The 16,903-nt window shown below is 28.2% G+C and overlaps 1 protein-coding gene across 11 annotated transcripts in view; it reads right to left on the reverse strand.

Moving 5' to 3' along the window:
- The window catches only part of LOC106690572 (no circadian temperature entrainment), a 59,447-nt gene that overhangs the window by 38,929 nt on the left and 3,615 nt on the right, over positions 1-16,903 (reverse strand). For 9 of the 11 annotated variants that reach the window (XM_014436078.3, XM_014436070.3, XM_014436062.3 and 6 more), the window contains exons 3-20: positions 15,696-15,917; positions 15,135-15,245; positions 14,684-15,055; positions 13,678-13,850; positions 13,337-13,483; positions 13,038-13,152; positions 10,945-11,073; positions 10,247-10,530; positions 9,735-9,953; positions 8,579-8,731; positions 7,665-7,806; positions 7,390-7,517; positions 7,198-7,318; positions 6,279-6,371; positions 5,999-6,203; positions 5,605-5,881; positions 4,427-4,555; positions 3,771-4,216 (exon numbers count right to left, since the gene is read on the reverse strand). In XM_014436078.3, the coding sequence (XP_014291564.1) occupies positions 3,771-4,216; positions 4,427-4,555; positions 5,605-5,881; positions 5,999-6,203; positions 6,279-6,371; positions 7,198-7,318; positions 7,390-7,517; positions 7,665-7,806; positions 8,579-8,731; positions 9,735-9,953; positions 10,247-10,530; positions 10,945-11,073; positions 13,038-13,152; positions 13,337-13,483; positions 13,678-13,850; positions 14,684-15,055; positions 15,135-15,245; positions 15,696-15,917 (3,466 nt within the window). The remainder of the gene's footprint in view (positions 1-3,770; positions 4,217-4,426; positions 4,556-5,604; positions 5,882-5,998; positions 6,204-6,278; positions 6,372-7,197; positions 7,319-7,389; positions 7,518-7,664; positions 7,807-8,578; positions 8,732-9,734; positions 9,954-10,246; positions 10,531-10,944; positions 11,074-13,037; positions 13,153-13,336; positions 13,484-13,677; positions 13,851-14,683; positions 15,056-15,134; positions 15,246-15,695; positions 15,918-16,903) is intronic. The other 2 variants (XM_067046511.1, XM_024360588.2) reach the window with 2 other exon arrangements.

The following is a 16,903-nucleotide window of genomic DNA, read 5'->3' on the forward strand; positions in this document are numbered from 1 at the left end:
TATATATTTAAAAAAACACCCTAAAGACAAGGAAAGGTGAAAACCATTAAGAAAAAATTTCTATTATTCCGTTGCTGTAAAATTTTGTATTTCACAATTCCACAAGGTGGGAATAAAATAGAAATTTAGTTCCAGCCAAGCATACAACAGTTTAACAAAACATAAGGCATTAGGAAAGATCAGGCTGTCTTGTCTGTTACCGTAGGAATCAAATGTTTTTATTTTTCATTTTAGTGATTCATAAAATTCTTTAATATTTTGTATTTATCAATTGTTTATTGTTGCTAACAATGAGAATTGTGTATTCTTTTCAAATAAACAAAATTAAAAGTGCTCTATGGGAAGATTTATTTTTAAATTCGTTAGTAAGCTCAGTAAGACTATTTCTATAAGGATAAGACATAGCTGATATTAAAGACCATTTAATTATACATAGATACGTAGAGTTTGATTAAAATCATCAGAACTGTTTTTGAGAAAATTGAATTTTGATTCTATAAAGATAGCTTCTGGTCGGTTGATTTAATCGAAAAAAGTTGTTGTCATTTCTAGACATTTACACACCTTAAATATGTAATTTCAGTTTAGTACCATTTTTCGTTTATGACCTAGGCTGTTCACGCACAGACCAATTTGTAAGACTTGGTCATTTGGTCTCAGAGAACCTCAGAACATGGATTTCCGCCGAAAACTCAAATTCAAAATTTTGTATAATTGCAATATTTTCCGTTACTATATATTACCCGTTAATAAGTAAGTAAAAGTCAAAATGTTTGTAAAAAGAAAACTACAGGAATTATTATCAAAATTCAATTTACACGAGAAAGGACATAATTACAAAGAACAAAAAGTGAAATTTTAAAACAATATCAAAAACAAAAATTGAGAAACTGCTTAAAGCTACAAAATTTTATTGAATCAAAAAATTAAGAGAAACATAAACATCTAACCACCAGGGTGATTTAAGTAAATTAATTAAGAATTAATAATACAAAATGCACCGAATTTTAGAGCCGAGTAAAAGCAATCCTAAAAGAAATTATTATCTAGATTTTACATATTCTGATTTTTTTTTTTCAGAAGAACTCGCTAAAAAATTAACACTATAAAACCTACTTTTAAGAGAGATAAGTTCATCATAATTTATTATAAACAAATAGATAAATTAATAATGGCAGATGAGTAACCTATTTACAAACAGGGCAAGATTCAATTAGAGAAATGTTTCAAATAAAAAAAAAAATTATCACTACAGAAGAAAGGCATTTTATTTTATCCGCTCCCTCCCCCCCCAATTATCACATAAATAAACATAAAAATATTGCTGCTTTGCTTGAAAAGTGACACATTAGACAAAAAAAACGAATTCGTATTTGAAATATTCTATAGATTGTGCCGTAACCTATGGTTTCTTTTTTACAACTCTAATAGCTAGAGGGCATTTTAAAAAGGGACCATAGTAGAGAAAGGACCCTCTGTCTATGGTTATATATATTTGGAATATGTCTATTTTAAAATAAAACTAAAGATATATTTATTTGTTTTGTCAGATGTGCCAATGATGAAATTTAAATAAATAAATTAATGGTTATACTTATAATACAAAATTTATGAATAGCAATAACTATGAGCAGAACTATTAACTAGTAATTTAATTTAAACTTTTTAGGATCATTAATTATGCTGTCTCCTCTAGAGCTTAACAGATTCACACTGACTAATTTTTGAGCATCATTTTTTAATCTGTCCGTTAAGAAAACATTTTCCATATAAATATATTGAAAAACATTGGATCTGAAATTACAATAGAACTTCAAAGAGAAAATGGAACTACCAATATTATTCAAGACGAATTGTAACAATAGGGGGAAAATTGTTATGATAGCAAAATTAACTATAGAACAGAACCTACTTATGAAAAAGAACCTGATTCTATGACAGCAGGAAACAAAATTTAAGATGGGTTCAATTCTGTTATTAAATTAGAAAAATATTTCCACAAGATTATAACTAATTCTGAAAGAACTTGAAAATTTCAAAATCTTTTTTGAGCTATAACCAGTTACCACTACATCATAAGAGGAAACACCTCTCAAGGAATTTTAAGTAATTTAGAAGCAGCTAATCAGAAAATTTACTATCTTTAAGACAAAGAATAAAAATAAAAATTAATGAAACAAAAAATAAATTTAAAGTTTACATAAAGCAACCAGATCCTAAGAATAAAAGTTCAGGTAAACTAAATAAATAAAATTGAATTTGTAAATCAAGTTTGAAATATAATTCATCAACCATGTGAGTTTTAAAGTTATATAATTTATTTTTTATGTTATTCTTATTCGCAATCTATTTGTTAATTTTATTTTTGTTTTGAAACTATATTTATATCGGCACAAGAAACTGAAATTTAAACCTAACAATGAAAATTAAATGATTTTTTTTAACATACAAGCTAAGACACACTTTATAATAAACTTAAACTCATTAAACACAGTTCATGATGTAAAAGGAATTTGTAATAAATAAATAAATAAACAATTTAGAAGTTAATTAATTGAAAATAGGATGAGATTTATGAATTGTAATGTTGATGATAAAATTGATCATGTAACAGTTTTGCCAAGATAAGGTTTTTGTTCTCTACTATATACGCCAGAACCAATGCCAGGTTGGTATAGACATTATTGGTATTATTATAATTTATTAATTATAATTATCAATAACAACAACAATCAATTATAGTAATTATACTAGTTAATTGATAATAATTACACAATTTTGTCAATATTTTAACAACATTTAGAAATGTTTTAGTTCTATATCTTTAAAATTCACATACTATTAATTAGAAAGAAAAATAAATTACAAATTCTGTAAAAATAAGAGCGACAAAATTGAATGCCAATAGCTGAAATATATTGCTACGTATTTTTTCTTTTTAATTGATATAAATTGACATTGTCTGTTTCATTAATTATTAAAACACCAATTGATGAACAAATTAAGTAAACAGAATTTAGTCTGTTTAAGAAGCTAAATCTGATTTAATTATAAAAAATAGATAATTAGCAAAACTAGTTTTTCCAAAAAAAATCTGAAACAATTTTGTATTTTAGGTAGCTTGGGACATTATCTTCCCCTTCACTCCCTTACACTTTATAATTTTGTAAGTATCTTTCAAGCAATGTTAAAAATTCCAATTATAAAAAATGGTTAAAACTTTAGGCACAAATATAAAAGCTTAACTGAAAAATCAAATTACTTAAGTCAATTTATAATCAGGAACCTCAGCATTTAAACTAAATGCATTAAATAATTATTTTTAGTTATTATTTTCATAGACCATCTCAAAATTTCAAGATAAGTTTGCCAACTAAACATTAAAGTAGATTATATTGAATTAGTAACTTACTCGTAATTATGTTTACAGTAAACGATCCTTTAAAATATTATTAAATAAACTAAATGCACATTGCTGAAAATCTTTATTGATTTAACTATTATTATTATCTAAAAAAACAAAATAAAAAAAAAAACTAACAAATTCAATCAAAGAGTAGATGGTTTATTGAAAGGAATTGTTAGTGGATGGTAAAGAATAGGTAGCTTTAGGAGGCGACGAGAGGGTACCACGGTGAAAGTGAAAGAGAGTGAGAAGGGAGCGAGGGGGGCGGGAAGGAGCCCAAGGGGGTTCAATACCCCTGCAGTGCAGGGAGAGGATTGGTCGGGCAATCTTTAGGTTCATCAAGGTTCTGGCCTCCGAAGTATACCTGTAATGATGGGTCTCTTCTTCTCCTCAGAGCTCGAATCTGCTGCTTCTTCCTCCTTATTGGTGGGTGGTGGAGTTGGGAACGCTGGTTTGGATCCTGGGGGGCCATAGTGAGCTCCAATATGAGGACCTCTTCCACCAGACACTCTGAACCCTCCCCTACCACGACGAGATGGTTCACCACGTGGTTGAAATCCTTCTTTCCTACCACCACCACTATCGTAACCTCCTCCTTGCTGCTGATTTTGACTTGATAAGTTAGTTGTTTGCACCTGAGCTTGTGGTCCTTGGTTGGACTGTTGCTGTGAAGAATTCTGTTGTAAATGTTGCTGCTGTTGAGACTTACGATTTGTACTTCCACCAATTGACTTTTCACTAGGTTCATTTTTTTTAGGGTCTCTATTACGATCATCTTTGTCTTTTTTCCTTTCTCCTGACTTTGGAGATCTAAAAATTTCAAAATAATCAGTTTACCAAGACAATAATTTAAAACAAAACAAGAAAAATTAAATATAATATGTATTTCAGATAAATGAAAAATTACAGTGAACAAATATATAAAATAATAAATAACACATTTAACTTATATATATTTTTCTTTTAATCAGCAATAAAATAAATAATTTATTCCAGTGAAAATAGACAAAATGAACTAGCCTAGGAGTTTGTTTTCTTTCAATTTTCTTATCTTCTTTTCCGGATTCAGTTGAGGCAGAAACTTCGTCCCCAGAAGCTTCAGAATCTGATGCAGGAGCCCACTGTTTACCAGGCTTTGAATTCCCTTTTCTGCTTCCAAAAACATAAATAAACAATATTTTATGAGTGCATAAATAATAATTAATTTCAAAAAATAATTTTGAACAGAAATTTAACTAAACACCACTATTATAAAGAACAAAAAGTGGAACTTTAGGCTACAAAAATTCAATTATTCAATAATTACAGTACATTATAAAAAAAAAAAAATTAACAGCTAGCCAACACAAAATTAATTAACATTTAATTATTTTTATTATCATGAAAAATTAAAACTAAGTTAACAAATAAAATCTATGTTTTAATAAAGAAAAAACAGATATATATAGTTCTATAGATAATTATTCTTATAAAAAACTCTTGAGCTTAATTAATTAACAAACCCTTTAGAAAGATATTTATCATAACTCATAATATATTATAATTACATAATATAAAATAGATCAATTGCCTTGTTACAAATATGGCCAGGTCCATATGGAAAAAAGTTTTAGATTAAAAAAAAATTTATGTTACTATTTCTTTTAAATACTAATACAGATTAAAATTGTATGTGAAATGTATTTGATACGTTACATAAAATGTTAATGTTATTTAAGAAACAAAATTGGATTTGGTTGGTTTAGTAAAATAACAATCGTCAGAGCAACTATATTTAACTTAAATTAAAAGTGGCATCAAAATCAAATAGCTGCTATTTAAAAGCACAATTTTAATAGAAAAGTTGTGGACTTTCATTTAATAATTAAAACTAATTCTTTCACCAAAACTTAAAAGGTGTCGTGAAGTTTTTTTTGGGTCAGATGGTAAAAATACTGTTCTGTACTTGGCCAAACTGGACAGAACCATGTTTCAAACTGTAAACTCAGTCCTGGAACTTACTGCTTATTTTAAATAAGTCACTTAGTAAATGCATTTTTATTGTTTAAAGTTTTTTTTTTTAATTACATAGTTTTAGTATTGCATAGAGGATAAAATAATAAAGACAGAAACAATGTTTAAATCATTGTGTGAAAAAATGGACCTGAATGTGATTGAAACTGAGATATTCAAATAACTTAAATATATATCATTCATACCTGTTAGCGTCTTTGTTATTGCCCCAAGAGCCTGACCCCGAGCCTCTGTAAAAGACGTAGTTGCTGGAATAGTGTTGCCAGTTTCCTCTACCACTGCCGCCGCCACCAACACCAGCTCTTCCACCAGTTCCTCTACTAACACCGATGCCCTTGTCCTTATTGGTAACAGCATTATTGTTGCTAGTAATAGAAATGTCTTTCTTTTTATCGACTGTCACAACTTCTTCTTTAATACTAGAAGCCCTATCACTGCTATTATCATCAGCTGGACTAGGTACTAAAACATAAAAAAATGATTATTAGAACCAAATAGTGACCTAAGTTTCAACATCTGATTCATGTAATCTTAAAAGCAAATTAGACAGAAAGTAGAAATTTTAAAAGGCAATTTTACCAGAAACAGATAATGGCAATTCAGAAGGTCCTTTGCTCTGAGGCGGTGAAGTTTGCTGCTGCTGTTGCTGACTTGGATTGTCATCAGCAGAGTCAGCCCAAGAAACATTATTACTGTTATTGCAAGTCTCTGTTTTCTTCCAGCTATCTTCTTCATTACTTTTGCTTTCTAATGAAGCTGAACTCAATAATTCTTTCTTTTCTTGCTGCAATATTAAATATCAGTAAATAGTTAAACAAATTCTGCAATAAGATAAAACTAAATATATGTATAAATGTACCTTTATAACCTGAGCCATATTATGTTTATGCTCATAGGCTTCCATTTTCTCTTTTGTAATTGGTCCTGGAACATAACCTTCTCTTCTTGATGACTAAACAAAAAGAAACAATTTTTATAAGTATATAATTAGATTACTCATAAAACAACAAAACACTATCGAGAAAAAAAGGTTCAAAAAATGGATTAAAAGACAAATTGAATTTGTAAAAGGAAGGTATGAAAAATAAAATAAATTTACTATTGTTTTTTATTTATTTGAGGAAGTCTTTAAATAATTTTGCAGGGGATAACGCAATTAATGCTTCCTTTCTTTAAGAAAGTAAGTTCCTAGAAATAGATTTTACAATGTGACAGTAAAATATTTTATATGATCAAAACTAATAAAGGTAAAGGAATTGCTGAAAGGCTGCCTGGAACAAAGATTGCAAGGCGATAATTTAACAATTAACCTTAATAGGGATCTATAATTATAAATACAATACCAATAAAATAAATACAAATACAATCCAGATTATAAATATGGTACCAATTAAAAAAAAAAAAGTCCTTTCAATATGTGATTACTTTATTTTTTTTTTGTGATAGCATTTTGAAAAATTGATTTCTAAACAAAGAGGAGTTTTAGGAACCTTCATCTCCATTATTGGCTGAGATATGACCATATAAAACATAATGTTGTCTGCCATTTTTAAACAAAAAGGCAAATGGAAATAAGAAAAAAAAAAAAAAAATTGGGCTGTTAGTTTTGGAGAAGTTTTCCAGACAAACAGATTTTGTTTATTCAATTAATGGTTTCTACCTAGAAACTTTAAATTTTGAAGGAGTTTTAATATTCTATTTCTTAGTGATTACAAAGGTTTAATCTACAAAACGATAAACTAAAAAGATATTGTACTAATGTAAGATTAATAAATAACCTGTGCTTCTCGCCTATCTTCTTTATAATTTTCTTTTCTTCTAGGCCTTTCTTCATGAATTTCTTTTTCAAATTCACCATCAGCCCAAGAGTAATCGTTGGGAACAGAATCTTGAATGGACCTTAAACAAAATATTTGCTTAGAATCTTAAAAATAGGACTAGAATACATATTTTTAATCATTTAAAAATACCTAGTATCTTCTCTAGAGGCTCTACTGTCTCGAGAGGCACGGCTATCTCTGGAATCTGGTCTTACAGGCCTATCACGATTTTCAGGCCTTTCTCTCCAATCGTTATCTCGCTCATCAAATAAACCAGGCTATAAAAGAAATTTTTTTAAAGAAAACTTAAAACAGCTCAGTTGTCAAATGGAAATGAATCGAAATCATCAATAAATGAGCAAAAATAAAAATGAAAACATGATTAATAAGATGTTGAATACAAAATATCTTTATATTAAACTCACATGAGCTTTGTTATAGCCTTCGTTAGGCTTCTTATTATCTCTCCGACCCATGGGCTTATTATCTTCAAAGTTTCTATTTCCATCCCAAGCAGAACTTGGCATTCTTCGGTTATCCCATTCCACTTCATTTTCTCTGTCACGCCTGAAAATGAAAACAGTCATGACATCATTTAATGTCTTAATTGCTCCAATATGATAGTTGATAACATATTAGCAGCTATGAAACTACTACCCTATTAAGGCCCTTTTGTCTTATCAAAATGTTTATATTTCAATATTTTTTGTTTTAATCTTAAATTGCAATATTTTATTCTGGTTATAAAGTGATTATATTATTAAAAATTACTTAAAAAAAAAAATTGAAAAAAAGTTGATAATGTTTGACAAGTAACAACTAAAAGATAATTGTATGAAAATTTTAAATTAAAAAAAAATTGATTTGTAATTTAAATTTTTTAGAAATAAAATTTAATAGTAACTTTCAATCCCTGATATATTGTATTTGAAATACAAAAAGTATATTGTTTGTTAAAAAAAAAAACTTTTTGTTCCTTAAAATACTAAACACTTTTTTTAATTTGTATATGATCCCCTAAAATAGAAGAAATAAAATTATTTTATATTGTATTTTGAAACACTGTCCAGCTCAGCTTAATATTAAACAAAAAAATTACAAGATTCATAAATAAAGCAAGAAACTAGCATAGTGGGCTTATATAATTTAAGGTGATAATAAAGAACTATTAAGACTTTAATGGTAAATGAAAAAATCTAAAATAATTAAAAATAAAAAAATTACAGGTAAATAAAATTTTGAAAACTACAGTGTACTACTATACAAGCCAGAAATTGATGATTTAAGAAAAAATTCAATCTAAAGTAAACTTAAAGGAATTTTGTGAGAAACAACATACATTCGAGATTCAGTATCCTTGTTTCTATCCCTCTCTTGCTCATTGTCTCGATGATAACCTCTGCTTGACATATAATCATGCTGGTTGTCATAATACCCACTTTTCCTGTTATTATCATAACCTCTGTCATTGCGTATGCTGCTAGACCTGAACCTAGCAAGCCAAATAATTTCAATACATATAATCATTGTTGAGAGGGAGGTGATTCTTATTCAATAATAAATTTTATTTTATGTTTTGCTTAAAAAAATAATATATTTTTAAGGAGATTTGTTATAACAGTAGAGCCAGTATTTTTATTTTAAATATCTAGCTATATTAGAAACCGTGATTATCCCAGATCATATTAATCCTATAATTCCTAAAAGGCAATTTTTTTTCTGGATACATCAATATTGTTTATCAATATTACAAATATTGTTAATATAAATTCATGTCAGGAATATTTTCTTAGATCAACATCTATTTTGGAATTTTGTGTTATCTGGAATAACACTATTCATATTAATCCGGATAAACAGGAATCTACTATAATTGAAATTAAATAAATACAATTTCTTTAAATATTAACAGATTACTGTGTATCATTCCGAAGATTATTAAAATATTACAAAATTTTGAAAGAATATAGGACAAAAAAGTGAAGGTTTGCTACAATAACATTCTTTATTGAACTCTTATTTTGATATTGAAATACAGCCAGTGATAACTAATTTTATTAAATTCCAAATATATAATGGTCAATGGCAAGTTAGATTGAGCCAAATAGTTTTAAAATAATATGCCAAGAAAGTATTAGTAACAACTTAATTAAAAATATTAATATTTTAAGATGATAAAATAGTTTATATTTTTTAATTAATATAATATATTTTTTATTTACAGAAATCCAAATTTCAAAGGTCAAGCATAATTTTATTTATTTATTTTTCTTTTTGTTTTTGAAAATCTCAAGCCAATAACCAACTGGATCTACATTTTTAAAAATAAATATTACCCTTCTGATTATTAATTCATTGCACATAATGTTTACTGTTTATCTATCAAAAAACATCTTACACATTTTAATCAAAAATTTTACTTAATTGAAATCACCAATTTTAATAAAACGATAGTTGATAAAATTTATCTTTTTAATCATAAATAATTAGCTTACCTTTCACCAGGTTCTGGAGTATTTCTCTCTCTTTTTTCCCTCTCGTCCTCTTTTTCTTTACCTTCATCACTATCACCTCGTGTCCTTTGTTTGTTACTAGGAAAATGTTGATTATTTCCCCAACGATTGTCTGAACTTCCACCTTGCTGCTGCTGTTGTTGCTGTTGCCTTATGTTATGCTGTTTTTGAAATCTTGGAGGTAGTAAAGGATTCGGATACCTGAAAATCAAAACATACGTGATATAAATAAATTAATATAAAATCCAAAACCAATGAAATTTTTGCTTCATGGTATAAATCTTGCAAAGATCTGTTTTAAAAAGTGTAGGAAAAGAACTACCACAACTTAGGTAGCTGACATTAATTATGAAGTAATTTCATAAAACGTAGTTTAACCATTTATTATTGTGTAACAATAAAACAAAAATCTTGAACCATAAGGAAAATTTTCATTTATTTATTTAAAATTTAAATGAATTTCATTTATGAGGTTTAAGTATAAAAATGAAAACCTGGAGTAAGATTGTTGAGGTTCTGGACGTGGGTAATTCCTTGATTCCAACTGAGTCATTTGCCTAAATGCCTCAGCTAGATCTTTCTTTTCTTCCTTCTCCCATTCGTTTTCAGTATCTTCCTTTTTCTTTCTTTCATTTTCAGATTTAGAACGGGTTTCCTCAAATCTCTTTTCTTCTTCCTCTTTTCGCTGTTTAGCCTTTTCAGCTACCGCAGCTACTTGCTCTGACGTCTGTCTTCTTTTTTCTTTCCATACATCATCCATATCCATTTCACGTGTATTCTAAAAAAAAAAATTGTTTTGTATTTCAAGTATTTAAAATTTTGTTTATTTTAGGGTAATTCAAACAACCAAAATTATTCATTATTTGTGAGGCATGAGAATAAATTAAATAATGAGTTTTCTATAAAATTATTAATTAGAAAATAGGTTCTTTTTTTTAAAAAATAAATATATCCTAAACTGTCTCGTTATGATATATTTAATTGTATTAAATATAACATAAATAAAGTATAACATATTGTAAACTCATAACCGAGAGTGTAGACAATAACTATAAGGGCAATAGAAAGAAAGGCTGGAAGTCAGCAGCTGGGTGAGAAAGAAGAAGACTACTTATACAGTTCCATTACAGAAAAAATAAAATATTTTTTTAAAGTAGTATAACAATAATAAAAAAATATATTATATACTCACTGGATGAGGCAATCTTGAGAGCGGATTTCTAAAGTCAGGTGCAGGAATATTAGCTGTACTTCTTCCTTGCCAGGGTTGGTTACGGTTTTCTGTGAGCCGATCGTTAATACTAATCTTCTCACGGTTCTCCTAAATAATAAAAACATGACGTATAATTTCATTCTATATTTTGAAATAAGATCAGGAACATTTAACTAAATACATTAAAATTGCAATAATGTTCCAAATCAGTTTCATTTAATTGGGGAAAAACAATTAAATATAACTCCTGAAGATATACAGTCTAGTACCTAAATCGGTGATTCTAAAAATTTTGTTGACCATGACACACTTTTAATTAATTAAAAAAATATTAATTTTAAAGTCTAAACTAATAAGAGTCTATTAATTTGTGAACATTTCCAACCTGTTTTCCCCATAACACATGTACCTAACCTTCAACTCCCCCTGTTGGTATTTTTGGAACAGGTATAAACCATTTTTTATAATTATAATGAATCTTTGATCTCATAAGAATATACTGTGTTCTTTTATTAATTTTCCCCCATCAATAACTCAATTTAGAAAAAATGTGACATCATCTGTTCAAATTTCTGAATAAAAATTCAGAAATATGATTTGAAAACTAATTGGCTAGAGCTTTTGAGAGAGGCCCTGATTCTTTGATAAATCATTGTACCATTTATGTAAGTACGATTTGAAAAGTACATTGACAATTTGTTTAAATAGTTTTTAATATAAAAACAGTTTTATTTTCAATATTTGAATGTATTAAATCAATCAGAAAGTTGAAAAAATAAAAAGTTCCTGGTCTTATAATAAATTAAAACAATTTAACAACTTATTTTTACCTATCTTTGATTTATGAAAAAAAAAAGGGAATTTTTTCATTTTATATCCATAGAAGTGAAAATAATTAAGAAATGTCCACAAAAATTCTCAGCGTATTTAAAATTTTGTGCTTAAATATAAAAATTACTGATCATGAACTTTTTTATTTTTATTACCAGCACAATTAAACATTAACTATTTTAACATTTCAATAAATACTGCTTTAACTGTTCAATAGTAATCTTTAGCGATAATGACTTATCTTGTTTTTAATATTTTAAGACTTATCCCATTTCATCATATACTTTACTTTGTACAAAGCTTGTATTTCATACTAATTTATCACATTGTAAAAGTCTTATATTCATTCTTGGCAATTAGTATTCAATGAATTATAATTGATTATAGTTATTAAACATAGTTGAATATTTAGAAAAAATTTCATGGACAATAACAACTGCTAATTATAATACAAGAATATTAAATTGTAAAAAAAAATTAATAAGAAAAGTAATTTTTATTTTTCAAATATACCTGTAATTTTCTGATACAAGGTATGATAAATGCATTTATTAGAGGACCCAGAACAAAATAAATTGTCTCATTAATTAATGACTTAGATCATATTGAAAAATTAATAAATTAGTTATATAGATTATAACTATTGCAATTTAATAAGTAATTAAACTTATTACCTTCCTAAAATAAATCATTTAATTGTCATTATTAACAATAATAATATTAAGTTGATCAGATGCCAAATTCAACATTGGCATGCAGGCAGTTGTAATAAACAATTGAGCAATGGGAAATACTCCTAAAGCACAATGTATCACACCAAACCTACAGCCTCAGACTCGTCATCAGGTATCATCATTTCAATTAAATAAAAAAGTATGGTACTCTACTACTACTAAGATTTTGTAAGCCAGAGAAATTATAGCAATACAACTACTATTTTCTACTTTGTCTGGCTACTACTTATTCAATGTAAAAGACATTTAATCACAGTTAAAATTATTTTTCAACATTTACACTGATTTAAAAGCAAAGCAGGTTTAGAAAGTAATTAAAATTAAACTTAAAAAGGCAACCATTTGAGCTGTAGTTAACAATATTTACTTAATATATTTAAGCCAATCATGTAACAGTTAAGAATGAAAAATAACAGAACTAAAACTTCTTCTTTAATAATAAGTACAATATAAAATTTTAGACATGTGTACAAAAAAAATTAATAAATAGGTTGAGAAAAATCTTACCTTCTCATTTTCAGTATCTTTCTTTTCTTCTTTACTTTGTAAGGACAATGACTTCACTTTATCCTTTTCGTCATCATTTCCAGTACTTTCATCATCACTAAAGGCCAATTTCTGACTGCAAAAAATAATACTAAATTAAAAAAACACATGTAAAATTTATTCAATGCCTAACTAAACTAAAATAAAAAAATACTATCATTCACATTTTTTTTTGTTTAAATACAATGCAATAAAATTGATTGGTAGATGAGTGTCAATAACAAAAAATTATAAAAGTAATATGAACTTCATTAAATTACTTATAATCAATGTCATCTTGAGTTGCCCAACCAGTATCTCTGGATATTTCATCCATTCTGTTTAGATCTTCTTCTCGTATTATTGGACGAGGCATCAAGTCCTCAGGATCAGCTATAGGTGGTGGACGAGAGCCACCACTAATATACCTGTTCAAAATAAAACAGAAAGAGATAGATAGAGTAAGGTAATAATTTTCATGTAAATAGAAATAAACAGATATCAAATAACTGACACATCAATATTTAATAAATGTTGGTTAAATCAGACAGACGACCACAGATTTAACTTATCATCAATTGATGAATCAAATAATTTTAATATTTATAATTATGAATATTACCTATTTTCGGCAGAACCATGGAACTTATTGGTAGTTCTAATTGGTGGTGGGGGGTTCTGGAAGTTGCTAGGGAAGATGCCTGGAAATTTCCCAAAACTTCCACCCCCACCACCTCCACTGCCGCCACCATCAGCACTACTGTTGCTACCAGTACCAGCTCTGCTATTTAACATCTGCAACAAGATAAAATGAAATTCCATACATATCAATAAATAATACAGAATTTTTTACCATAAACAAGTTTTAATTAAAGCACACTATTACAAGAGCAATAGCCTAGATAATTCCAATACAAACTATTCTATAATAATCATTCTGTAACTTCAGATGATTATAGGAATTGAAAGATACTAGGAAAAATTATTAGTCACATTTTGTACTTTTTGTTTTATTTAATAAAATAGAATAATACACCACTATAGCTTCCCCACTAATACATATCAGTTTCTTGATAATACAAAAGTTCATTTAAGGAAATGAATGAATACTTGCATATAAAACTTTCAATAAACTTTAATAGTTTATTGAAAGCTTCATCTTCAATACAACATATTGAATTTAAAATAAAAAATAGTATTTGATTGATCTTCCTCTGTACCTTTCAATTACAACATAAATTAACATTTCTACAGGGTAGGTGTATTAACATTACGCAATTTATGTAGTTAACATACAGCAATCCTACTATTCCTACACTTCACTACACCGTTAAAAAAAAAAATTAGAATCTTAAAACTCAAAGAACAATTAAAACACATTTCGAGCCATATGTAAGAATATTTTAGCCAACACTAGTAAAAAAAAAAAAACTTAAAAACTTCAGAGTAACTAAAAAAATAAAGAAGAAAAATCCAAATAGTACTGCAAAAACAAACACTAATAACAATAAAGTGGATAACTTAAGGTCAACTATTTAATTTACAAAATAAATAAACCTTTAATTCTTTTCTAAACATTCAAATACTACAAACGAGGGGAAAAAGAAAAAAAATTGAAAACCACTTACAAATGATGGTACTACACCCTTATATTGTGGAACAATATTAGGAGTGGAAACCGGAGGAGGAAACTGAGTGAGAGGCCGGGGTTGAGTGTCCTGTGTCGGCGGAGGGGCCTGATATCCTCCACCATGAGCCCAGGATCCTTCAGTCTGAGGGCGAAGAGACGGACCAGGGCCATATCCGCCTTCACCCCCCTGAGGAGGGGGGCCCGGGACCCCTCCCTCCCCAAGTAGTGAGGGGAACTCCGCTTGGAACTGAGGCGACTGGTGGGCTAGAAACGATGGTCCGCTCCCTCCACTCAAGCTCACTCCACCACTTCCACCCTCTCCTCCTACCATTACAGAACTCCAAGTCTTGTCTCCTCCTACGCTCACCACCTATATAACCACAAAGTTTTGACACTTTTTCCTGTAAGAGAGAGTTTATAAGAATTAAAAAAGAAGGGAGGAAACTTACTGGTTTCGGAGGTTGTGGAGCTGTCGGTGTGATGTTTGTCTGTGGCACAGGGGCCGTCCCCACGACAGCAGGGGCATTTGTACTCGGGGTTTGCCCACTCGTAGTACTCACCTGAAAAAAATGTATATACATCAAAATCTAAAATAAATATATACTTAAAAAAATTAAAAGGAAAAATAAATTTTGTCTTATTTTCCAGAAAACTATTATTCTAAATTTAAATATTAACATACAGTATTTTATTTTTCTAAAAACATTCCAAGATTTCAGGTTTTGGAAAATAAATATCATCTGCTGGTTTGAAATACCATACTAGTCTTCTCTATATATTTATATAATGGAGGAAATAAAGTTTAACTCTAATCATCTCAATTACTTATAATTCTAAATAAAAAACATTTAATATTTCTTAATGGAAAACACAGAACCTTTAAACCCTAACTTTTTCAAACAGGAATTTATAAAATTAGACAAGTATTACCAACTATATTTATAACTTACAAATTATATTTAAATAATTCAAAAGCATTAGTTAGATGGGTAAGTAATAAAAATTCATACCGGTGATGTTGATGTGATAGGAGGTGCATCTGATGCCTTGCTTCCCCATCCTGTACCTCCAGTTGGAACTAGACTCACTGTCGGGTCACTTCCACTATGCTCAGATTTTAAACTTGGTAAATTGACAGGAGCTCGCCGTGTAGATGGTACTTTGCCCAAGCTTTGCATTCCATGTTTACGAGGAACTGTGCTTTTTGTTTGGTGTTGTTCTGAAGATTCCCCCTAGAAAAAAAAGGAAATAATTATATGAGATATACACCAAGGCTAAAATTGACAGACTAGAGAGAGATAGACAATTTCTCTACAAATACTGATCCCTCATAAAATCTGCTTATTTATAAGACTTGGATATGGTTAATCTCTATATTAAAAATCCTTTTATAACATTTAAGGCAAGAAACAATTCACACTGATGTTTTTATTTGAATGCCGCTCAGAAAATCTGATTAAATATTGTTTCAGCTTAGTCACTAAGCAAATTGATGTGAGTTAGAGAGCAATGGCTGATTAGCTTAATGCAGGTTATTCACTAGTTCTTTTCAAGGAGGTGTCATTATATTTTCTTAATCAAAGGTTGAATCATGATAAAAATTTGTTTTTTAACATCATCATTAAAATAGAATTTCAATATTTAATATTATTTCCTAAAAATTCTAGATTAATTCATTTGCTAATACTTATGAAACTAAGTTTTATTTCTATATTTTAACCCCATTAATATAACAAATCTTACGTATATATAAGTGGCAGTAAAAAAAAAGAAACCTGAAGTTTTAATAGATGTGATTAAAAAAAAAAAAAAAGAAGAAATTGTAAGCACTTTTAGCTAGATAACTTTTCTTTTTAGAAATAAAGGTATATTAGATAAAATATTAAAGTGAATGGACCATAATAGGTTCAATTGATGACAACAAACGCAAATGTTGACACTTTTGAATACCTAAATGAAACTTTGAAACAATATTTTAATAATTGTTGAAGAATAAAATAAAGAAATAGTTAAATAACTAAATCCAAGCTTTAAGGGTAAAATGAAACTGAGCTTAATACTAAACAGTAATTATCTATATTAAAAAATAATGGGATTAAAAATGATTCCACAAGTAGTAGGAATACTTTTTTTTTCTAACAGATGGAATATATTTGTATAACTCAGAAGTAGTTGGGATACTTTTTTTCCCAACAGATGTATTTGTATAAAACTACCA

Source organism: Halyomorpha halys, unplaced genomic scaffold, assembly GCF_000696795.3.
Source record: "Halyomorpha halys isolate HHAL.00 unplaced genomic scaffold, Hhal_1.1 Scaffold51.1, whole genome shotgun sequence".
In the NCBI taxonomy this organism is placed as follows: Eukaryota; Metazoa; Arthropoda; class Insecta; order Hemiptera; family Pentatomidae; genus Halyomorpha; species Halyomorpha halys.